The sequence below is a fragment of the Colius striatus genome, chromosome 5 (assembly GCF_028858725.1).
Source record: "Colius striatus isolate bColStr4 chromosome 5, bColStr4.1.hap1, whole genome shotgun sequence".
Lineage (NCBI taxonomy): Eukaryota > Metazoa > Chordata > Aves > Coliiformes > Coliidae > Colius > Colius striatus.
In genome coordinates this window covers 22,282,544-22,308,361 of record NC_084763.1, presented here as the reverse complement: position 1 = coordinate 22,308,361, position 25,818 = coordinate 22,282,544, and the positions used below count along the sequence as shown (strand labels likewise).

Here is a 25,818-nt window from a genome sequence, read left to right as displayed (position 1 = left end):
TCTTCCTCCTTGGCAGACAAATTATTCTTGCTTGTCACTTGTCTCATAAAGAACATGCCCAAAGTAAGCAGTTCCTATCATGTCAATACACCAGTCTCTTAAAGGCAGGGCATAGAGAATCTTCTAAAATGTTGGACTCCTGGTGTCATTTGTGTGAAAAATCATGCAGCAAATATAACTCTGACTCAGTTCACAGCTTAGGAATCTTTACTTTTCATATAAATACATGTAAATCCTGCTCAGATTTTTAGAGAATGCCAGTCTTAAGTGAGCACTAATGCTCTCCAATCACTGATACCTACATATTTCAATATGTGCAGAAATCATTACATAACACCATGCTATTTCAATCTCTAGCTAAACTTACATACTCAAGCACAGTCTCTAAAAGCATTGTCTCCGCACTCCCAGCTGGTTTTGAAGGCTAATGGAAGTAATCTTATGTAAGATTTTAAAGGTCAGCTCTGGGCAAAGTATTATGATGCACTTAATGAAGGTTTTGGTACGGTACCTATACAGGCCTGTAGATAGAGTTACAGATCACAGCGAAAATTATTGGGTGGTCTCTGTTGCTGATTTCTTTTTAAAGACTTTTTTTGAAGATGCAGAAGTTGCTGGTAAGCTCCATGTTGCTGAGTTTAATATTTATCACTCTAAGCACAGTCAATGGCTTGTAAATGACTCCATAATCATAAGTTAGCTTCCTGAATTATTGCTGTTTACAAATGGAAAGCCCTATTAACATTAATCCTGTTTGGTGTTTCACAGAAATCTCCAATCCTGATGAACGACTAGAAGCAATACATGAAGTGCTGATGTTACTCCCTGCTGCTCACTATGAAACACTTAGATACCTAATGATTCATCTCAAAAAGTGAGTTAATTGGCATGTAGGAGAATTCTTGATGAGCTTAACAATTTTCTACTTTGAAATTAGTAAGAAAGAAAGATATTACAGATATCTTAGAGAGATATTACAGAAAGTACCAACAAAGCTTCTGTTAGGGTACTGCCACTAAAACAATAACAAATAAGCAGACAAGTTATGTTTGTATAAATGCACACCAGCAATGCACATATAGCACATAGATCCTTTTGCTGGCAGATCATTGCAAACCTTTGAAGATTTGTCACACTTCTCTGAGGCAGATAGTGTCTGACAAAAACTGGCATGGTTGGTACTTCAGAGATGCTCTAGATGTGCTGCAGTAAGTCACTTGATCACACTTTGCTTCTGCCTCCCCTTACCTCATGGTCTTCTTGAACAATAACCCTAAAAGGAAAGAGCTGTCTCCTACAAGTTGTTTGCTCACATCACAGTTGAGCCAAGAATCAAACAGGGCCTGTTTTTATACAACTTGTAAAAGCAGTACAAGCCCTTACCAGTTGTATCTCTTTTGGTTTTAAAAAAGAGATGCACATTTAGTTTTAAATAGTGCACTCTGCATCATTTGCTTTCCAAGGCTTCTTTAGGCATTCATAAGGCATACATAAGGCTTCCTAAGACACACAAAATTTTCAAAAGTGTCTAAATTTCATTTTTAAAAGCGACTTGGGAGTGTACTGCTGAGTTTTTTAAATTTTCAGCTAGGTACTTAGGAAAATTATGAAGTGCTCCTAAGAGAGTGCCTCACTTTCATTAACTTCAAGCAAAACTGTTTTTCAAAGCCATGCTAATTCCACTTTGCTACTTTAGGTATGCCACAGAAAGACTTCTTTGTAAGCTTTTTAACACTGAAGCTGAGTAAAGACTGGCACTGTCATCTCATAGCAGGCCTTCAATTTAAGGAGATACTGCCCAGCATGTCTCTTGACTCCATTTAAAGTTCATGGTGCTACTTGGAAACAACAGAAAAGGAGATAAGGGAGGAATAAAACTACCAACCTTTTACACAGCAAATCCTTGATCTCTTCTTATTTGTCCCACTATTTGCAACACTAGTTGCAAATTTGGAGTATTTTCTGGGTTTGACCTACATTGTTCTGCACAATTAACATCAACGTAAAAAGACCTCAACTCACATAAAATTGCACCAGAGAGCTTGTGCGAAGTGCATTTCATGCTCAATAGGGTTCTCATTATGCAGAGACTCTTCCTCAGTTTGAATTGTCTCAGGTGATTACAACTGTGTAATTTTTCCTTTCAATGAGACATTTCCTGGGCATGCAGGAGCTTCTTCAGATTCTGCAGAAATGAGACATGCAAATATCCACCCTTGTCTGCACATATGCAGGGACAACTCAGGATGAACCATGTTGGCTTTTGAGAAGGCCCGTGGAGGCTGTAGACAAGAAATCTGCATACAGAATCAGTACTTTCATGTCCCAGCAGCAAATTTTAATAGACAAGTATTGACTTGCCTTCTTTCTTTTTCATGAACTGCAGCACAGACTTTGGTTCAGCTGTTTAACTGAACTACTGAGGAGACAAAAATAGTCCAAACAGCTGATCAAGCTTTTCTCTCTCAAATACCTGCAAGTCACACAACGAACTTCTCTTCTTTCAAATTGTAGCTTTCAGCATCTGCACGGAAATCAAGTGCATGTCAGTTCCTACGGAGAATCTATCCAAGAGATCTGAGTGCAAAACAGGGATGGATCCTTTAGGTTCAGACTATGCTGTTCTGAGATTAAACATGGAGTCCCAAATTCGGCCCCACAGGGCTCTTCCTGCATGGAGAAAACATGAGCTGGTGTCAAGGAGTCAGTGTAAAGACTGCAGCCTCACAGGCTCTACACTAGTGCTGTTCCTCAAGAGAAAAGAATATGCACTGAGTTGTTGTTAAAAGCACAGGAAAAATCAGCAGGGGACAATGTCAGCAATGAAAAATTAGTTAATTGTTTTCTTCAGTTATCTTCCTGGTAACTTTTTTTTCTCAAAATTGGAGGAAATACGACAGTGTGAGCAGTCCCCCCTGTGGTGAAATATATACAATTCCATCCACGCTGACATTGCAGTGAAACTGTGAATCTTCTCTGTGTTCACCCCTGGCCATGCAGCAAGCCCCACACTTCTGCACAGAGGTACTAATAAGATGTATGTGGCAGTGCACAGCTGTTGATAGAACATAACCCAACATCTCTGCTGCATACATCTGCAGATGGAAAGCAGAGTGTTACACATACAGTTGCACCGAGGTGGCTTGGGCTAGGCAGTCTTGGTTTGTCTTTTCTCCTGGCAAAGTACAGCTAATACATCTGTGCTAAAGATGAGGACATATCTGTGAATAGGGGTACTAATGGACTTCCATCTTGAAAGCAGGGGAATAATGTTTTTCTGGGACAGAGACAGTTTTTGCAGAGAGCCTATGGTAGAAGAAAAGCCTAATCATGTAAGGACCTTGCAAACAAGGGAAGACCAGATTACTTCTGGTTTTGGCCTCTGTGCTCCCCCAATGGCATGAGTGAATCCACTGCTTCCTGCCTGGGAATTGCCACAGCTAGGGTCTGTCTCAGGAGAGCTAGCTCTGAAACCACATGTGCTCCACCCTAGTAGAGGACTCCCGTCCATACTTAGTAATCATGTCTGGTTAATGAGAGGCCGTAGCCCATGAAGGGATCCTGGATGTCTGTATGCTGCACTGCAAGAGCACTCTCAGGACCAGCCTCAAATGCTTGCTGGGACAACACTGATGGGACTCAGTTCTACTAATCTGGAGGAAAACCTTGAGCACACCTTGCATTTCCAGCATGCCTGACTGATTTTCCAATTAAGGCTGACTTCTCTGCAGCTTGGCTGGTCTTTGGTGGTCTTTGTTTGCTCCAGCCATACCTAGTCTACCTATTCTTGTCTTTATATTATATGAGCCATGTCAGGAAACAAAACAGGAAGGGCTCCTTCCTGGAAGTACCTCTGTTCTCTATGAAGGATAGATGGCATTTGTAGCAGCCTGACTTCAGCAAGCTGTCTCTCCAGGCTGCTCCAGGATTCAGCCTGCTCAGAAGGTATAACAAGTAAACAGAATCACTCACTTGTTGGCTGGCCTGAGGCAGTCAGCAAGTCAAAAGTGTCTAAAGGGTTGGGTTCCTGCAGGCTGGAAGCATGTTTGGGAGCACAGAAGTCCTTGTAATCAAAAGAAAATCTGGGTTGGTATTTGAGGAGCACACCCATACCTCTGGTGTGATTCACACCAGGCACAACACGCCAGAGAACTTTAGTTACCATAGTGTAGGGGTCTGCTCCATACCTCATCAATTAAATCACCATTACACTTTTCAGAAAGCAGTTGCCACCAATTCTTACATGCTAGTGGATAGCCACATGGAAAAATCACTCAAGTCACATGAGGCGTGTTGAAAGGCAATGGGAGTCACAGCCCCAACATAGTTGCACTTGCTGTGGAAACAGTTACTACATTGAGTGAAAGTAAAAATTGTCACTGGAATATGTCATTATCTACCAATGCTTGATGAAGTGCAATTTACCTTTTTTTTTTTCCTTGAATTTTAGGGTTACTTTGCATGAAAAGGAGAATTTCATGAACGCTGAAAACCTGGGAATAGTGTTTGGGCCTACTTTAATGAGACCTCCAGAGGACAGTACCCTTGCTACGCTGAATGACATGCGGTACCAGAAGTTAATTGTGCAGATTTTAATAGAAAATGAAGATGTCCTCTTTTAGAGAAGTAGAGGGATACCTTCAAAGCCATTGTTTTAAAATAATTCGTTTGAAGGAGAAACAGCATTTCTTTAATTTTTTTAAACATAAAGGAAAAGTTCCTTGACTGCACTTCAGTTTCTGCAAAGTTGCAGATGAATGCCAAAATGTTTAGGGAAAGCCTATGTCTCATAGACATATGCCTCTTTGTAGAAGGGAAAAAAAGATCAGAAAAAAATCCTCCTAACTTGTATCTTTTGCCTTGCCTCGGATGTATATTTGTTTTGAGAAGTTGCAAACAATTTTATTGTTAACTTATTAAGAAACACGAAACATATTTTAATATGGCTGGAGAAGCAAAAAGGTACTTAATCAGTGTTACTCGTATACGCCTATACATTTCCCTCTCCATGAGACATAATTATCTATGTCAATTGTGAAATAGAACCTATATTATAAAGATATTTTTACTTTACCTAGCTGAAAGAATGGCATTTTATTTTAGCCAAACTATAAATCAATGCGGTGCATTGATTGTTTTCCACATAACTCTTTCCTGCATTTTTGCTACGATGTATTGAGAACAATTACCACTATTGCAGTATTATCTTGAGACATACCTCTTTCATTGCAAGCATTTTAAGGGAGAACTCTTTTCTTGTGTGTATTCCAGCTTTCCTTCTGTTTCTTTGCATTTAGGCACTAGCATCCTCCAATTGTACACTTTTGGTCATTTGCTATTTCCCAAAACATACACTGTTTTTTCTTTTAACTCCCATGTATGGTATTGAGAATTTTTCAAAAGTCCTGGTGACAGCATCAGTTTCACATGCCAGATTTTTCTTGGATTGCAGTAATATGTATGTAAGTTAAGTGATGCTGGGACACTGGATATTTTCTGGCCTTGCTGAAAAGTTAGCACTTTTTTGGGTTAATTATGAAGGATTTGTTTTTTCTGTAAAAATGGAGTTACGTTTTGTAATGTTTCTGTATTTATAAACGTACGGTAAATCTACTAAAAAGGTAGGTATTTATCTTGAATGTGTTTCCTGATGGTTTGTTAGAAAAAAAAAAAAAAGAAAGAATGTGTAGCAAATGTGGGAGCTGGTAAATTTAATTATTACCAAATTTTAATATTTTTCTCCCCTCACAAACATTGACCTACAGAGTTCATAGTCTAACTGCAACTTATTCCTAATATTAAATCTGTTTCTCAGCATGAGATGTTTCTGCAAGCATAGAAAATCAACGTAATTTACTACCAAACTCAATTTTCAATACAAAAAAAACTCCATTCTAATAATTGCTCACCTTTACTGTTTGTATTATATGTTTGGTAACTCATTCATGCAGTTTCCTGAATTGTTTCAGGGAGCATGTGTTTCTATTCAAATTGAAAAATATGTGTAACTATGATAATGAAGGGAGGTGGAGGGTATGACTGTAAAGTTATTGTCTTCTAGAGAAATAACTAAGGGCTAGATAGATTAACCCAGATCGCAGAGCAAATGCTAAATAGTCTGAGTTCCCAATACTTCCATAGATTCTCCTGCCTTGTACAGGACTATTTGTTGTAGGTTATGTACTACATCATACTGTCATAAAATGATCTGGAAATGGTTTTATTTTGTGAAGTGAAATATGCTTTGTAATTTATGATAGTGTAAATGGAAGGAAAAATCCCATTAAATGTGTTAAAGAGTTCTGGTGTCTGTCACTGACCACATGGCAAGCTGCCAAATGAAAATCAGTCACTAACTACCATCCTGACATTGGTGGAAACTTTCCTTCTTGTAACTTAGAACAGTTTTATTAAACATCAGCAGTTTCAGCTTGGTACTTAGATGCCCATACTACCACAGCTAAGCCTATGCACACATTTTTTTCTACCATCTTTGAGAAGCTCTTTGTACAACTTCAAGCAAGTAACGAATTGCACTGTCAATCCAATCAATATCCAAGAATCAATGCCATTGAAGCACTCTTCCACTGCCTTGAAAACAGACATTTGACTAACAATGATATTCTTTATCTTTTCAGGTCAGTTCAGTTATTAGTTGGGTTTTTTTAAGGCAGAAAGAGTATTTTAGTACCATATTTTATATTTTTATAGGAAGAAAAGCAAGCCATTCTGCTTCTGTTTCTGTCTTTCCCTCTACCATGAGCATACTGGTAGCTTTCACATGTCTCACTGTCTGTGCTCTTCAACACATATCCCACCCTTAGGATATGATGACAGTACAAAGCAGTGTCTTGAGAAATACCCATGTTTAGTGTCTTTGGAGAGCACTAAAAACTTTGGAGAGTTTCCAATCTGTTGGACAGAGGGAAGAGTATGATTCTGCATCTTAAAACCCAAATATCTAATTAATTGATCATGTTTGTCTTGACTAACTGATTCACTGATGTCCAGCATCCTCAAGGGCACACTGTGCATGGAGGCAGGATCCCGTCCCCCTCAACACCTCAGCAGTGCCACCTTGTGCTGCACATGCTGCACACCTGGGAATGAGCAGCCCTTCTGAGATATTATTGTCTCTGTCCCAGATTCACCATTCAAGGAAATAAAAAGACAGCAGACTTTTCCACAAAACTGGCCACAAAAACTGAAGAAAAAGATATTTATCTTTAATGAAAGCTTATGCTCCAGTATACACACACAAAAAAATGGGTCTGACCAGATTTCACCAAATTCAAAGCATTCAACAAAGCATTCAGCAAGAGTGTCACGACTTACCTCACAAGGCACTGTCATAGAGTAGTAATTTGACAAATGCTCTGGGAGCTACTGTGTTTGAGCTGATACAACTTCCTTGCTAGGTCCTTTCACCTCTAACAGAATGCTGCTCTGTTTCTGTGGAAGCAGGTGAGATACCTGTGTCTGCCTGCATTGGAGCCCGTGTGCAGCCAGAAGCCTAGCAGGAACCTTGTTCCCCTCCAGCTACTGGAGAAGGCTTGTAGTGGAGCACTGCAGGTACCGCAGCAGTCCCTGCCGCAGGCATCCACCCACCACCTGCCCCTCAGCCAGGCTCATTGCCTGGTGTGAGGGAGGGGTGCCACTCTGCGCCCCTCACAGCTGCCCTTGGAGCTGTGGCAGGAGACAGGCGACTTGCCTCCCATAAAGCAGAAGTGTCTTAGCCACGATTAGTAAAAGATTGAATGAAGTTAATGGTTTGTAAGGCAGTAACCTTGCCAAGTGCCGTGGAATGGCTGAAATCTATACCTCTGTCTTTGCAAGACTCATTGCCATCAGGTTTAAATGATTTGAGACTGCTGGGAAAGCTGAGTAAAGGAATTGTTTCCTGAGAGGCCTGTGCTGGGCATGGGGCAGCATGCGCTGTGTCTGCCTCCAAAGCACACGGATACTGGCAAACAAGACTAAATGGGGAACTGTTGAAGGGTTCCCTCAAATGAAAAACCAATCTGGGGCTACTCTTCACAGAGACTAGTTGCTGTGAAACTTAATTATCTCTCTGTCACTGTCAAATACCATTGGAACTGGACAAAGGATGTAAAAGTTACCAAGGAAGAAGACTACAAAAAAAAAAAAAGAGCTTAAGTGCAAATATTGTTTCCTTGGGAACACTTTTTTTAAAATGAAAGTACAAAGGAGACAGAGCTTTGCTCTCAACTCACCAATCTGTGAGACTATCTGTGTCAGTTTAAGCTACAGAACAGGTCTTAACAGCACAAAACTGTGTGAATTGGTACCACATTCATTTTATTTCTAAGCAAGAGGTAAGACTGCATTTTCTTACACTTAGCAGTCTCAAAGCTCACACAATATTTGAGCTTAATGAAGGACACAGGCCTGCAGAGACACTTGGCCTGAGACTCCAGGAAGGAATATATCAGATTTGGGATCTCTTCTGACAAAAGGTGCTTGAAAGACCTGAGCTGTGCATTACTGTCAAATTTAGAATAGAAGAGGGAAGACAGATTGCAGGTATAGTCTTGGACAAAACTATGGTCTTAGCAAAACCTCAGAGGGATATTAGGAGGGCCCGGGGTAATAAACAGCTGGGCTGAAGGAAGGCTTAAAGTCACATTGCAAGGAGGTGAAAGTGAAGGTAAGTACTGAGAGCAGTTTTCAGAGCATGTGGAGCAACTGTCTTTTATGATAAGCTCAAGCACTGCACAGTGCAGATCTGTACACATGAGACGCTGTGAGATGATTAGCTGTGGTTGCACAGGGTCTTGCCTGCACTCACACATCCAGAGGGAGAGTGTTTTCCTAACCCAGCTAGGTTACTCTCCCCTCCTCCCTCCCACCTGGAGATGGAGACAGCCAACAGCCTCTCCTGCTGAGCCTTCAGCTGTTGCCAGTGTCAGGCTCTCTAGTCAGAGCACAGGCAGGGCAAAGGCAGTCTGCTCTCCTCACCCTACTAATGGCTGGGTAGGTGCTGCCTTGCCATCTGAGAAGTGACTGGAGAGGACAGAAAAGTAGATGTGGCTGGGAGGGAGGCCCACAGAAGAATCCCCAAGTGGGCACTTCTCCAGTTGTTCCCCAAAGGAGCAGCGGCTGAAGAGGCTACAACATTTTCCCTCCATGCTGACTTGCCCCAGACTGTGTTCAAATGGCACAATCTTGAGGAGCCTGTCTGGCCAGCTGCTTCTTTCTTTATCAACAAGGGTCAAGGTCTGCAGAAAATGAAGAATGAAGAAGATTAAAGTGTCAATGGACACCCTGCCAAAATCAGGAACTCATGAAAACTCTGAGTAGGAAGGTAATTCACAAATATGCAAGGAGAAAAAATGCCATCTAACTGGATCTTCAAAGCAGAATTATATTGCTGTATACCCTACAGCTATCTAAAGGGAATGACTAGACTATAGGGCTCATGGAGATAAGAGTGTCAATACATTTTTTGTTCTTTAGCTGTAGAGATTAATTCCTTGATTAAAATAAAGATCGTGGCTAAGATTCAGAAATCTAAACCTCAGGGAACTATGATTATGCCTGAATGCTCTAGGGCTTGCAGATTTATGACCTCAATGGGTCTTACACGGGGGCTGTACTTTACATTATCTTTCTCTGAAGGCATGGTATTCTGGATATAATTATGTTGATGCTACACAGTTAGAGCCAGGACTGGGAGTTCAAAGCCTGAAGGACCTTACTGCAGGATGTCACAAAGACTGCTGTTGGGAAGAAAGTTTGTGTCAGCTGGAGCCAGTGCTTTATAAGCTACAACAGAAATGAGCAACAGGCTATAAGTAGAGAAACTGTCAGGGTGCAGTTTACAGTAGATGTGGGGTTGTCAGAAACAAAGCTTACCACTGGAAACTGCCTTCATTGCAGAGCACTGCAGGGCCTGGCAAGGTGGAGGTCAAAGTATGCTCTCTTTCCTTGAAAGTATGAGCCATTTGTTACTAAGAAAGAGGTTAGAATGAGAAGTAGGGATAGCTGTAAGGTTTGGAACTGTAGACTGTAAAGAACATATGCTGCTCCCAGCAATATTTGAAGATACCTTATTTTCTGTTCTCCATAAGGCAGGTATGGGCATGATCAATGTGCATGAAGATACATATGATTTACCTCATGCTACTGCCCAAGAACATGAGGAGACTGAGGTCCACAGGTATTCAAAACAAGGTAATGGAATTACGTTAAGAATCCAAATATGGAGGAATGAGTATTGTTACTGCATGCTGCACAGCCCTCAGCATTAGGAATAGGGATGATGTCGAGATATTTATGGTGGGTTTTTTTTGTCATAGACAAGAGTCTTATAATGAAAGTAAGAATTAGGGACAGACTTTGGAAATCTAAAGCCTGAAGAACTGAGTTGTTACTGAACTTGAAAAAATTGCAGTGTGCTGGTATTGATAATGATCAGCTCTATCCTATTTAATGTGTGAATTCTCTGGTTAGAAGCATGGATAATGTATGAACTGATTTTTTTGCAAGGCCTGCAGAGCTAGAGAGGGTACTAGTGTCAACAGTCACAATTTTTCTATTCTGCTACAGGAATAGGACTCTATTTTTATCATCAGATACAATGAGGGTGAGCAAGAAGGTGAGGTTTAGAATTTGTGATTCAAAGAATCAGGCTGAGTTTGCTGCTTGATATATGAACATAAGAAAAAGGATGGTGTTAGGGGCCTACATTCTTCTGTTTGCTTGTCTTGTGGGGACTAATTCATGGGATACAAGAAAGGGCTGATGGCTGGCTGAGAACTGAAAGTTTGAAGAGCTGTCTTTATGGTCTGTTTTGATGACGTTTTCGGCCTTCCTTATGGTAATGGGTATTGTTAAGGTAAAGTTTCAGAATCTCTTCTGTTCTCAGACAGATTTACTCCTGAAGCTGAACCTTCCATTGAATGAGGGTGAACGCTAGCACTAAGCTTACCTCAGAGCTACTGCTAGGGCCCACATAAGCCAACGTACTGTCCACTCTAGCATTGGAGGCAAGATTAGAAAATTTAAGACTACATCAGTGTCAGTCAGTTGAGTAGAGTCAAGGACCTGTCCCATGTCAAATGGTGCAGTCGTGTCCTGTCCACTTTACATCGCACTTGGCTGAGGTGCTCTCAGGGTGCCACCTATGGCCTTTGAGAGTATTTTTTTTTTCTAGAGGCACTGAATCAAAAATTGTGATTTAGCACCTGTAATAATGCAAGGGCTGTGTTGCAGACCATCAAACTGGTGTTTTCATACTCTGAGACAGAGATCGCGCAATGCTTGTCCCAGACTGTTACATGAGGAGTGGTTGTGTACTGAACGGTTTTGCAGTGCAAAACTTGCAGTAAAGTTGGAGGACTATGTAGGGGAACAAACTAGTGTAGTTTCATTCATTCTGCCTAAGGGGAATAATCCTTTGCTCTTACTGCCTCAAAACCCTGCCTGACCAGTGGGTATTCCCTGACACAGGCCAAAATCATGCCAGGGAGTCACCTCTAACAATAGAGCCAATTCACAATTCATCAGGTGCAGGGTTCAAACTCACTCCCCAGCTCCATTTTCTTTGGCAGACATAGGCTAGGTGTGGATGCTGCAGTCCCATAGCCTTAAGCAGCAGCCTGATGTCAACATGGAAAATGTTCTTTATGAAATGGTCAGAGTCCTTCCTGTAAGGGCTAAGGTTTGAGATGCTGCTAGCACTTGGAAATCCAAAGCTAGAAGAACTGAAGTTACTGCTGGCTTCTGAGCAAACAGCCTGATGCATGTGAAAGCCAGTTCTTTCTGTGGTCTTTTCTTGTACACAGAGGTCCCTCAGTTTAAATTAAGGTGGTATTTAGGCTTTAAGATCTAGGAGTTTCAAGAACTGATTTTAATGCTGAATGCTAAAAGGCCCACTTGTGCCAGCAGGTATCGGTTGCAATTTTCTTTCAATAGTCTGTTGCTATCCTTGGCCCAAGACAGACTGGTGATACCTATCTTTAAAATGTTAGTTGCTTACTGGTTAGGAGGACATGTTAAAGCCTTTCTCACTGGAACCTACTGTTTTATTCCACAGGAGAAATTATTTGCTGCTGATACTAGTGTGACAGACAGGTGAGAGTACTTTTAAGGGTGTGTGCATGCATGCTTCCGTATTCAAAAGCCTTTGTGTTTGGAGAGAGCAATCTACAGAGCAATATAAGTGCTTTTCTCCCTCAGTAACCTGCATTCACCAATTTCCATGTATCTTATCTTTATGGGCTACTCAGGGAAGCTGAAAGCAGCAAAAGTCTATCTGCAAAAGATGAGGCTGAAATACCACTGCTGTCACTAACACCTCCCCACGATCATAAGCATCCTTGGGCAACTGACTACGTAGCTGATGGGAGGGGTGTTTGGGATCAAACACGTGTTGCATGGCATAGTTCTCCAAAGAACAAATCACACACAGTCTAGTACAAGTAGATCTCTTTTTTCTCCTTTCTGTATTTTTTTTTTTAAAGGAGACATTTGGATGGCCAGAAATCCATCATGACACAAAAATTTGTTATGTGTTCATGGGGCTGTCAAAGGGCAAGATCTTGACTGGCTTGAGAGTTGGGCAGAGAGGAACCTCATGAGGTTCAGCACAGACAAATACAGAGTCCTCCACCTGGGAAGGAACAACCCTGTTGTAATGGTGCAAGTAATACTCATCCAAAAATGTAGAGAAGCTAGGTAATGCACATACAGAGACATACATGAGCAACAAAGTGCAACCAACAGTTAACTCAAAGCCACCCTTCATTTGCTAGGTACTTCCTTATATACTGCTTCTGTCCATGGGGATCACTCAGGGCCCAATTGATTAACTTACAGCACCTGTTCCTGATAATTGGAAGTAGCTTGCCAGCTGCATTAACTTGTCCCTACCATCCTTATTGAAGCTGACTAGTACAAGTCATATTTGTACCTACACAATGCCATGTACCAATATAGGCTGGGGTTGAAGCTGCTGGAGAGCAGCTCTGCAGAAAGGGACCTTAATTTCTGGTTGGTAACAAACTAAATACGAGCCAGCAATGTGTTCTCGTGGCCAAGAAGGCCAATGGCATCCTGGGATGCATCATGAAGAGTGTGCCCAGCAAGTCAAGGGAGGTTCTGCTCCCCTTCTGCCCTGGTGAGGCCTCATCTGGAGCTCCCCAGCTCAAGATGGACAGAGAACTTCTGGAGAGGGTCCAGCAGAGGACCTCCAAGATGATCAGGGGACTGCTACTTCTCTCTTACAAAGAAAGACATGAGACCTGGGGCTGTTTAGGCTAGGGAAGAGAAGACTGAGGGGGAATGTTATCAACAGTTACAATTACATGAGCATGGGGTGACACTTTTTTCCCCATGGCTCCCAGTGACAGGACAAGAGGTATAAGGCACAAGCTGGAACACAAGAAATTCCACTTGAAAACAAGGTAAGACTTCTTAGCTGTGAGGGTGAGGGAAACCTGGCACTGACTCTGCTTCTCTATAGAGGTTTTCCAAACCCACCTGGACGCGTTCCTGTGTGACCTTATCGAGGTAAACCTGCTTTAGCAGGAGCGTTGGACTGGGCGGTCCCCAGAGGTCCCTTCCAACCCCTACCATTCTATGGCTATGACTTCTCCCGGCCTCTTTCCCGCCGGCTGTGCCTTCGGGGCAACATCGACCGTCCCCAGCCCAAGGACCCCGCGCCATACGCCGGGTTTGGCCGCTCCCGGCCCGCGCGGCGAGAGCCGGGCAGGTGAGCGGGGCCCGCCCCGGCCCCAACCCCGGGGCCGCCCGAGCCGCCGCCCCGCCTCCGGGGCCGAGCCGCCGCGCCCGCCGCCACCTGCCGCCGCGGCCCTCCCTCCTTCCCTGCCGCAGCTCTCCTCTTTCCCTCCGTGCCGCGGCGGAAGGCGGAGCGGCCGCTCTTCCCCGTGGGAGGAGGAGAGCGATCCCGCGGCGGTCGCAGGTCAGTGTCGCCGCCCGTACCTGTTGCGCCAGTAGCCGGCGGGGGCCGTCACAGGAAAACCCAGGAGGTACGAGGGGTCCAGGCTCCATCCCGCGGGCGGGCAGCGGCCTCAGGCTACCGGGCCTCGGGGTCCGCTTTTGGGGCTGGAGCGAGGCGGGGCAAGTGCAGAGAGCGGGGCCCGCGGCTCAGCTCCGGGACTTTATTTACCTTTAACTCTGGCAGCGGCGGACGGGAGGGCGGGGTGGCGATTCAGAGCCTGTCACCGCGGCTCGGCCGGGGCCGGAGGGCAAAATCCTCCCCTCCGCGCCCACCCGCCTGCCCGGGCGAGAGCTGTCTGTCCCTGCCAGGCAGCTGCCGGGCTGAAGGGCAGAGGTCCCCCAAGAGCGCAGCCCGCGTTGGGGGGGAGGATGCTCCCCGCCTGTCCCCATGCTGGGAAGAGGGGTCCCCGCCGCCTTCAGCGCAGGCCCGGGCGACGGTCCCGGCGGGCGGGGTGGCGGCGTGCCAGGCTGCCAACCCGCCCTCGCTCTGTCCCCCGCCGCAGGAGCCCGAGATGGCGGACAGCACCGCGGCCACCGCCGCCCCCCGCGCCGGCGTGAAGGGCGGCTCGACTGGGCCCTGGTGGAAGTCGCTGACCAGCAAGAAGAAGCTCAAGGAAGCGGCGGGCGCCCCGTCGCCCCCCGCCGCCGCCAACGAGACCCCCGCCGCCACCGCCGCGTCCGGCGGCCGGGAGGAGCAGCAGCCCCCCTTCGTCAGCGGCGAGGCCGCGGCGCCGGGCGGCGGCAACCGCCGAAGCCTCCACGTCTCCCACTCGGGCCGCTTCAAGGAGCGCCGGAAGGTGCGCACCTCGCTGCTGGCCGACAGTCCCGAGGTCTTCGACGGCGGCGGCGCCGCGGGCCGTGAGGCTCAAGGGGGCGAGTAGCTCAGTAGGGCTTCGGCCCCGGAGCCGCGGCCCTGTGAAGAGCCGCCACTGGACGGGTGGCCGGAGCGCCAACGGGACAGGTGGCTGGAGCTTGTTGACACCCCACGGCTGGGGCTAGGCTCACCTGGCCCCTTGTGCATCATGGAGGTGCGTGGCAGCAGCCTCCTCAGCCCCAAACGGACACTGCGAGGAGCCCAGCACCTCCACCAGGTGACGAGCACCGCCAAGACCAAACCCCGAGATCATGGGACAATGTGATTGTCTTAACAAAGCAACACCAATAAACTCCCCACTTCCTGTACTATGGCATGTGGACTCAAAGGTGCTATCCCAGGGCCGACGCTGGGGTCTCTCTTTACCTCAGAAGTCACCCAGGCGCCGACTTCTCAGGCCTGTGACCCAGCTCCTCTCGGCTCTCTAGCCAAGGAGGCTCTTTGCTGTTCTCATTTCACACACTGCCTTATCAAAGGAAGGGGAGAATGAAGTGCTCTTACCTAATTTTCAGGGCCAAGGACCTTCAGCGGCACTGTATGTGCTCGTGTCCCACCGTTAGCAGAAACTTCGTGAACCCATCCTCCTTCCCCTATCCTCCTTCCCCTGAGGGGCTCAAAATAAAGGTGTATGGTGAGGGGCAGGCGCTTGCTTTTTTGTCCTTGCCCCACATCACATTTAAATAGGCGAAAGGCAGGACTGTGCGGGTTTGCTCTCTCTTTGTGCTTTGCAATGACAAGGAGATGTTTCAGAGGCCAGTCTCCACAATTCTGGTACAGAGGGAGACTGGCTGCTGTCTACAGCCATTTGTCCTGCATGCCCAGAGAACACATGATTTTTGCATAATTGATGATAACTGGTATAATGATGCTCTGGTGAACAAACTGTGTGATAAAATGTAAATACTCTTGGGAGACCAGACCATCCCTGGAGAGCACAGGTGGTGCTAGTGTGGAAATGGGCTTGGGCACCACTGGAATATTCTTTACTGTTTACTGTGTTTGAGGCTTATGAAGCAAGGTTAAAGATTCCCAGGATTTCTTTTGGTAGCAAGATAATGTGCTTTAACTCAGACAGCTATCTGCTGCCTCTGACACCTCCTGGATTTTTGGACAAAGTGAATTGTAAGCCAGATTTGTACTGGTGGTGTGCCTTACAGAGCAAACTCAGCTAAAAACACTCACCAATTAACACATTTCTTAATAGTAGGTGATGTAGCGGCAACTGATTTATTTATTTTAAATGCACTTGCGATATACTTTGTATTGTTAAAATGGTTTTAGACTTTTTCTGAACGTGAGATAAGATATTACATAGTGGCAGGGACGGAAAATTATTTCTTAGCAGTCAAGTATTACACATTTATGATTTTATTTGGCTGTAACTAATCATTTATGGTTGAATTAAAAAGTGACCTGAAAGGAAAAAAGAGCTGACATATGAGTTCAAGGTGAAAATACGATTAAACCAGTCACTGATAGTCACTGAAGTGATGCAGCAGATTCTGGCCAAGTGTCCCATGGTTCAATGTTTGTAATGATATATAATGAACTTTGAGAGCTTCTGTGCAATAGACAGCCTATCTGGCTTAGGTACTTACTGGTCCTTCATGCAGCTACTCCTTCAGACTTGTAAACCCAAGGACAAAGGGATTGTAGCATCAAATCTATGACCATAAAAGCTCTTGTTGCACCCAATGTGCAGATGTATGCTTCTCTTATTTCATTTAGTAAAACTGCGAGGTACTCACTGGTTTTTGGACTGCCGTTTTATGTTCTTGACTACATGCTTACCAAGCAAAGAGCTCTTAAAACTTTCTCCTTGGAGATGCTTTTATTATGTAGAGCCTTTTCAGTTAAGGGGAATCTGAAATCGTTCTGTTGAGAAGCAGCAATTGGAGCAAACCCAGCCTCAGATGAAAGAGTGTGAGAAAGAAAGAGGGAAGTTTAAAAGCTGGGAATGGAGAAATGGATGAAGAAGAACTGTACCTCAGCTACAGTTAGCCCAGGGCCAGGGGGAAAGGGGTGGCTTTGCTGCTAGGGTTGTTGTACTACCTTTGGAAGGTGACATTTGTATTTATTACAGGGGAAAAAAAATCAAACCACATTTATGTATTCTAGGGCCCAAAGAACCATTTTTGTCTGCATTTGTCCAAAATGGAAACACAGCTAAGCAGATACTGCATTGGTGCGTTTCTTAGTTGTGCATCTGGTTTAGCACAACTTCAGCGAGGGTCAGATCCTCAGAGCCACCCAGAGGCCCAAGTATGCAGACTAGTGTTTTATACATCAGATGCTAGTATTTTATACATCTCATGCAGATGCTTTTCTGCATTTTTAATCCTCACACTGTTTTGAAAATACACATGCCTCTCCTGTACCTCTGAGCTACCTCTTTCTGCCTATGGTGAACTTCTGTTTGCTCTTTGGAAATGTCTCAGGTTTATTAGTTGCAAGTCTTTACCTAGGCACAAGATATCTACCAATTCAGGTTTTGTTTGAGAAGAAGTCTGATAATGCTGTTCAGATGACTGCTGTTAAGATTCAATATCAGTGCTGTTTAATATGTGACTAAATATTAGTCATGTCATAATCCCTGTGTATGGTACTTTCAGCTGGGAAATTTGATCAGAATACAAAGTCAATAAATGCACATAAAATGAGTCGCTTGCAGCCGTCCTCCATCTTTATCCTGACCTTGAGCTGTAGGAAGGAGACGTAATTCTATCTTCCTGCTCAGTCAAATCCTTGCTTCAATGAATTTGATAGCAGCTACTGAAAAACTAGATCCATGAGAAAACGGGCTGGCTGCCTCATCTCGTTTTCCCCGCCCTCAGTGCAAAGGCTATGCAGCAGTGTCTTCAGCTTAGTGCTGACCCGTGTTCCACAGCAAGGAATGAGAAGCCTTGTTGCCTGTAACCAACTCGTACAGCAATAGCCGTCTTGTTTCTCAGTCTGAGCATCAGATGAAGCTTTAAGTAATCTATACACTTGTAAATTAATTAAGCTGATACAGACAAAGACATGGAGCATCCAATTTTTTTTTTAAGCTTTGCAACTTTTGTACTGGAAAAATACATCTTCAGTTATAAAAATAGTGTCTTTCTGTGCGTTCAATTATTAAAAGGCTGTTGGCATTCTTAATATTGGTGTCTTCCTCATCTCCTTTATAAAGACTGTGCATCAGAAAGTAAGTTTAGGAAACAGAGTGGGTGAGAAAGTAGTTGCTGTTTGTTTTTTAAAGCAAGCAACATGTCACCCAAATAAATGGAAATGACCAGATGAGGGTCAACCACAGCCAAGTCAGTTGCAGTGCAATTTTCTTAATATTGTTCTAGATACTACCATGAATTTCAGTTTTGGGGCAAAAAATTAAATATTTAGGAAACAGAGTGAACTTTTCAAATAAACTTGCAAAGTATATGCTTCCATATTCCTGCTTCTGCCAAAACTAAAAATAAATCTCTTGAGTAGCTGCCGGGTGAATCATTCCCTGCTATTGTAGGCTGGTCAGACTGGACCTCAACAAAGATTATAGGGAGCACCTGCAGAAAAAGATCCTAAACTGGAAACACTGGAATAAGTGCTTTGAAAGCCTCAAGACTTTTAACCATATTATGTCAGGATATGGCTTGAAGTGAAAGAATGGAGAGACGACTTTACCGCTTGGGGGAGGAGGGGGATCCTTATTGTTTTTTGGGGTTTGAGAGGTGTTTTTTTAAGTTCTGTTTTCACTGTAGTGCAAGCAATGATAATTTTGTACTTCAAATATCAAGTCTCTTGTCCATTATCAAGAAAAGCTCATATGAGGGCTAAAATCTGAAGGGCATAACTCCCAGCCTTATCCTGGCCAGTGCAGCTGGATGCTTCACATTAAAGCCCATGTTTAATTTAGCTCATTCAAACATCCAATATCTAATTGGAAGAAAAGCTGTTTCAAGTGCAAGTAAAAACTGGAAGTTCATTTTGCTGCCTTTTAGGATCCTCTCTGGTAGAGCAAAAGAAAGAAATCCAAACCTGGCATTTTCTAAGATGTGTTTTAAAAGCTGGGGTGAGAGAGGGTTGGTTCTAGAATGATATTTGAGACCATATAATTACACTGTTTTGAAAAACAAACCTTCCCTCTTCATCACTAATTTATTGTAAATAAGATGTGAGGCCTGCTGGCTGTGATTTTTCATTTCAGAATAAAACAAAAGTTGCTCAATTTTATAGACAATGGAAATAGTGAAGTAGTTTATCTGTTTTATCCTTAATGACACATCTGAACTTCACAAATAGCTCTAAGAAACAATATTTGGGTGTAGTCTTCAACTAAAGCATATTGATAGCAGCTGCAGCTTATGAATTTGATTTACTGCCCATTTTATCTAGATAAAGCAATGTAACAGCAGATAATACGTGTTTGGGGGATAGCAAACAGCTTTCTGTGATAGCTGTAAGGCATGATTTTAAATGAAAAATTTACCCTGGTGAGTTATCCTCACCATATCTAGACATCATGTTTCATGTGAGTAAAAATGAGTTAGAATGGTTTTTTTCAGGGCATTATTAGTTACCAGGCTATCCAATGTTTTGGGATGTATGAACCAGACTTGGTTCTCAGGCACAAACCTTTACGTGCCATGAATCTTCTCCTGTCTGTTTGCAATGCTTCTCAGGTTTCTCTCTGATCCAAAGTTACCATTTATCATGGTAGTTCCTTTTACACTGCGGTAAAAGCATGATCCTTTTTGTGTTACTGAAAATAAGAACCGTACCTATGTATGTTTGTTTGAAATCAAAAATTAGAGGTACTGTGCACTTGAACTTTGGTCTCTCACCTGTGTGGTTTTTTTCACTGCTGACTACTTAAGGTCATTTTTTTCCAGGTCTGTGTTTTGTCCTCTGACTGTGGAAGTCTGAGTGTATAAACTGTCCACTGATCTCACAGGAACTGCCTGGTGACAGGAGAGTGGGCAGCACTTCAGTGGCCAATGGAAAGGAAAAGTTGTAATAGATCCAATTCTGAATGTGCTTCTAGACACAGTCCCACTCAATTTTATGAACAGGAGCAGAACTGAGCATTATTCTTGATTCTGGAAATACAACTACCTGGGACAAAAAAGAAGCCTCATAGTCTGCACATCCTTGGTTGTGTTTATCTTGGCATGCATTTTCAGTGACAGTTTGAAAAATCTGAGTCACTTTCCCTGTCCTGTTAAACATCACAGGGTTCAGGACCAGGAGCATGGTGTAGACTTTCACAAGAAATCATACCAACAGCATTTCCTAGCAATGCTGTAGCTCAGATCCTGCGAGGAGGAGGAGGAGAAAAAGTATATTTTCTGGCTTCTCTATTTTTTTGTACATTTCTTGGCATACAAGAGGTAGAGCAGTCTTCTTGCTGGACTCCACGCAGCTCAAGAAGTAGAATTTATTAAATAGGCAGACATACAGAATATACCAGGACAGCATTTTGCACTGGCAGTCTCTTGAGGCAGAGCCAAACCAACAACTAGATGTAACACTAGGAATTTCAAAGTATTTTAATTCTTCCTGCAAGGCTGGGAAGCTACGGTTTGTTCCTGGCTCAGTTCTCAGCTGGCTAGCAGTAGCTATGAGAATGCCACTAGTAGCTATGAGAATGCCACAACATTAGGTATCGCAGCTGTTAATGAACCTGTGCAGAATTGCACCTGAAACAGTGAGAGAGGAATCACAGAACAGCCAATGTTGCTGACCAGGACTAAAATCACCTAAGCTTTGCAAAGCAGAGGCCTCATTTTGAATAATCAGTCGAAGCACTTAGAATATTATCTATTTTGATTACAGACAGCTTTTTTCCCTTAATTAATATGATTTTATTTTTCTGCTGGAAAAATTTACCATACAGATTCTTTTTTAATGAATAATCTTATTCAATATATATTACCTCTCTAGGTTTTTTTGGTTGGGTGTTATAGTTTGGGGGTTTTTTTTCTATTTTGTTCTGGAACTGAAATTTGGCTGGGCTTGATCCCTGCAAAATGTTTCCACAAAATCTGAAGATGCTCCGAATGACCTAAGCCTAAACCTAAACTCAAACTAATAACAATACTTTGCAGTTGTGGAGAGCTCTGGAGAAGTGATCTCACCACTGAAGACTGATCTTTTCATCATATTAAAGAAAAGCAATTATCATCTCTAGTTTAAATAAAAGAAATTCAAGATACGGGACTAAAGTAAAGCTCGTAAGTACCTGAAGGGAATGATGCATCCAGTCTGAGACCAGAAATCAGGCTATGCTGAAACTGCATAAGAAAACCAACCTGTAAGAAGTGGTGTCAAGAAGTTCAAATGGGCTTTCTAAACCTTTAGATCACTGAGGGAAGCCTCTGGATATGTGGGAATACTAACATATCTTAAACTTGCAAATCATTGCACAAAATACCTCCAGGACAGTTACTAATGCTGGGCATTACAAACTGTTGCTGGGCCTTAAAGGAGAGCCACAGAGACAGGCGTAAGTGAAATTGTAGTTGTAATGTGGCATTGACATCCCAGTTGTACACATGGGAAAAACAATGTAGTTTTAACCTAAGATTTTTATTTAAACCAGTATAGTTATTGAGTATGTGTCTCCCCTTGTTCAGTTACAGATTTCCAGTGTGGTCAAAGGGTCACATGCACAAAAGCATTGAGGTGTCTGATTCCACTTGCTTCAATAGTGTCTCAGTACCTTTGTGGATATAAGCTTCAGTATAACCTCTTAGTAGTTACACAAAACTATGAAAATTGTACTCAGATGATTAAATCAGAAAGGTAAATTTCTGGTTTATTTATTAAGGTAAATAGAGTTAACAATGCAAAAGAGTAGCCTAATAACACATGCATGTTTTATTCTGTGTTTTCAGCTGTGCTGAGGGAGTGTAGCTCCTTTTTCCCCTCCTCCCTGGTATGTTCTTGCTTTCCAGCTGCTATTTGATCTTTTCCAGTCTTCACTTGAAATTATTCCTTACAGAACCTCTCAGTGAGGTGGTTTCATCTCAGCCCCGTGTAGCATTTCGTCAGAGCCATTGTTCTTTTGTCCTCTGCCTGTAGATCAGCTTTTACTGCTAAACAGCTTCTTTATAAACCTCAATTAAATCTTTTCTCCTGCTTTTTGTCTGTGTTGAGAACAAGACCAAAGGTTGAAGATAGTTTTAAGTCCTGAGGTGTGCAGAGGCCCCCTTCCCTCCCTGTGTTTCGGTGTTAGTTACTGCTTTGGCCTTTACCTTTTTGTCTCTGCCAACCAGGATGGGGCACACCCTCATCCAGCACAATACAAACCCATTTAATTAAGAGCTATTCAAAGCTCTTTTTTAAAAATGTTTGCTTCAACAAATGCCCCTGTCAAATAGCAGTCATATGACACCTTTCCAAACCCTGTGATCCAGAGCACACACCAGCAATACAAATTTAACTCACTTTCGGGCCTGAATCGTCACTGTGAAGACCCTCAGCTTGTTCCCAAGGATGGAGAAAGATCACTTGCCAAGTCTCTACTGGTCTTTTATGACACTTACATGCTCTGTAATGGTTTCTAGAAATGTCTACTATTTTTTAGGAGAGGCAAAAATGGCAGTACAAATTGGGCTGCTTGAGATTGGTAACATGCACGCCACACACGCCAGTGTGCACTAACTAGCAAATAGGGTATTCTCAGGATGTATGTGACGCCCAGCCTTTGGTATCTGCACATCAGATGCCACCTGCCAATATGTGTGAAGGATTTGCATTTAGGCGTGGACCTGTGCAAATCAACATAGGCTATTACATGCAGGAAGCATTTGGAAAATGTTGCCCTTCCTGTCTTTCCTGGGGATTGTAGCACGGGCTGGAGCGTCCCTGCACGCCCCATGTGACTCCTCGGTGGCACTGTAAAAGCTTGGAGTCTCTCGAGAGGAGACAGGGCTTGCTCAAACAGCAAAATAGAAAGTAAAAGCTTCTACTGGAGGATTTGCTGCCGCAGGGATCCTGGAGGAGCCCATCTTCATTACTCTTCTTTGCCAAATCAAAACTTCTTATGCTTTGGCTTATGGGAGTTGCTGCTGCTTATTGCTGTGACAGCTTCTCCATCTGCTTCCATCTGTCCTTAAATAGTGCTGTAATATCATTTGTATATGTTTGACAGTTCTGAGGAGGAATGTGGTTCACTGAAGGCTTTATTAAAAACTTGGAGAGAGGCTATTTTTACCTGATAAAATAAAGCTAAATTTATGGGAAGGGATCCTTTTGTATAAGGTCCATATCTGTTCATAAAAACACACATGAAATCCTTTTGAACAAGTTCCAGGATCTTATCTGAGGATGCAGCTGATCTAGGTGCAGCTCCACTTCAGTAAAGAGTGGTTCATGCTCTGAGGGGCCTTAAACCTGAGACTCATTATCCTTGCTAATGGATCAGATCCCAATGTGTGGGAAATGAGCAGACTTTTCATTCACATAATTAGTTTAAGAAAGGCACATTGACAATTTGCTTTTGCACTGATGACAGTATATCATCACTGTGCCATTTTGATGAGTCTTGCTTGTGGTGTTTGCTCATTAGGCAAGTTAATTGCTCTCTGCTTTGGACAGCTGCTCTGTTACTCTGTGCTGTTAATCTTCACTCTGAATCTGCCCAAAGGCTACTAAAAATGTGCCTGAGGATGAAGATACTTTGCTCTATCAGATAGTTAGCAAAACCTGCCAGTCCAGCAGACTGGGAAGGTTTGCAGCCTCAGGTAACTCTCCTGAAAGAGGTAGGTTTGAGTCCCCTCAGGCATGAGGGAAACAAAATTGAGGTAGCCACCTTCCTTGGTAAGTGCTTTAAATGTCAGGCTAGGTATCTCAGTGCTGTTGATAGGGCTCAAAAACTATTAGTCAGATTCCATTGAGAAAAGTCTGTGGACAGCTATTAACAGAAAGATGAGGTCGTAACCTCCTGATGGGAATTGCTCAAACAAAAAGCCTCCATCTCTTGTCAAAAGTGGGAGAGCATAGCAGAGGACTTATCTGCGGTTCATACTGTTCAGGAGATGAGGAAAGGGAATATTTGCTGTTATTACTGTCAGAAGGTACTGCACTAGATGGACATCAGTCTAACCCAGTAAAAATCTGACACTGTTGTTTTGAAAAAAGAAAAGAAAGCCTTATGTGCTTCTGTGGAAGGAATGGTGCTAGCACTGGATCACAAGAGAGGATCCTGGGCTCTGGAGCATGCCTTGATGAAGGCACATCTCAGAAGAAAGAGAGGACACAAAAAACCTCCTGCCCATCCCCAAGACTTTCACCTGAGCCCAGCACCTGAGCTTTGAGGAGTCCCAGCATGAACTGGAATCCAAGAACAAAAGCTCTTTAGTGAACCCAGGCTTTGTTAGCAGGCCAGAAGTCATGCATTTCATTTGTGCCAGAGCAAGGACCTTTTACAAACAAGTACAGTAGGGTCTGTCTCAGTCAGTGCTGATTTCTCTATGGTTCAGACCTAGCAGACACCTTCTGCAACTGCTAAGACAAGCTATATCTTTGCTATATTTTATCTAAATGCATATTTTTGCACATCATGTACTAATTTCTAGGCAGATAATATTTTGTAGATGCTTTTGGATTCATGTGCATGGGAGCTGCATGAGCAGAAGGGATGGCTTTCTGCTCTAGGGGGTTAATGAGTACTTGCACGGCTTCCAGTGGCTGTTCTAGAACATGAAGTGTATTTAAAATGGCTTGTCATATTCAACATTTGAAAAAAAACCCCAAACAATCCAGCTCCAGCCACATGCAAGGTGACATGACATGCTGGGTTTTATAGCAGTTAAACTGTCCAATGTTCAAACAATAAACTGTTCACAATTACACTGCAATAGACAGTGTCCTTCCTGCTGTAGGGAGGAGCTGATGTGAAAAGCTTTTCACCCACATACTTTAAGAGGAACTAACATCTTCAGCCTCCTTCCCAAAGGAGACACCCAAGACTGTCAACTCCAGGAGCTTTCTTTTTGCAGATGACAGCTTTTATACTCTCATACTTTTTCTAATGACTCTCTAGATTTTAAACTTACCTGCCAGTGGAAGTATTGTCTATATCCATTGTGGCAGAACTTTAAAATGATCTAGAAAAGGTTTAACCTGTGAGAAGAGTGAGAATTTTACCTGTACAACTCCATCTGTGTAAGGCAGACCATTGCATAAATTCTTTTGTGTGTACATAAAATCGCTTAGCATTGATCATTTCCTGAGCTGGCACATAATAGCTGCTTATAATTTATGTTCTCCAGCCACAACCTTAGTCTCATAGACACTGGCTGTTTCTTTGCACCACCATAATAAACCCCAGGAAAAAAAATCACTAAAAATACTTATTTTGTCATAGGTACTTCAGGATCTGTCTGGGGGTTTTTTAAAGGGAACTAAAGACTCCTCTGGAGCAGTGCCTATTGTAAGCTGCATGGCCAGCTTCAGGCAAAGAGATCAGACAACCAACTTTTAGTAACTACTGAGAGTTTAGCCTGTATGAATTGTGAATTCCAGGCTCAACCTACTGCTCACACAAGTTTTTTCTCACCCTCTTACCATTTGAAAACATGAAATTTGCAAGTTTTATTTGTTGAGGCTGACAATAGCTGCTGGTATTCTGATTCTTTGTCAGGAGTGATCCTGTTTGGAGGATTTAAGCTTTCCATAACATTTTAAGTTTTTGTTCTTTGATGCATCAGTCTCAACACTCCCTTTGCCCTCCCTTTGCCTACTCCTGAGAGGCATTCTGCAATTGCACACTGGTACTTCAAAGGCAAACACAACCATGGAATTCCAAGAGGTTTTAGTCAGGCTTTTAATTATGGCAAGTATAAATATCCTAACGCTTTATTCATTAGGAACAGAGATATAAATGCTATTTTTTGTGTTTGCAGGCTTTCCTCTTGACACTGATGACTCAGCTAAGGACACAGCTTTCACAGGTTTTCTAAAACTGTCTCCTACCTACA

At 43.2% G+C, this 25,818-nt stretch overlaps 2 protein-coding genes across 2 annotated transcripts in view; both read left to right on the top strand.

Annotated features, from left to right (window-relative positions):
* CHN2 (chimerin 2) overlaps positions 1-6,294 on the top strand; it is a 161,578-nt gene extending 155,284 nt beyond the window's left edge. Inside the window, exons 12-13 of the mRNA XM_061996752.1 lie at positions 769-874; positions 4,451-6,294. Of these exons, the coding sequence (XP_061852736.1) occupies positions 769-874; positions 4,451-4,622 (278 nt within the window). The 3' untranslated portion in view covers positions 4,623-6,294. The remainder of the gene's footprint in view (positions 1-768; positions 875-4,450) is intronic.
* Positions 6,295-13,884: 7,590 nt separating this feature from the next.
* On the top strand, positions 13,885-18,211 carry PRR15 (proline rich 15). The gene is made up of 2 exons (XM_061996730.1): positions 13,885-14,012; positions 14,487-18,211. Exon 2 carries the CDS (start codon positions 14,496-14,498, stop codon positions 14,862-14,864), a length of 369 nt encoding a protein of 122 aa, XP_061852714.1. The 5' UTR covers positions 13,885-14,012; positions 14,487-14,495; the 3' UTR covers positions 14,865-18,211.
* The last annotated feature ends 7,607 nt before the right edge of the window (positions 18,212-25,818 follow it).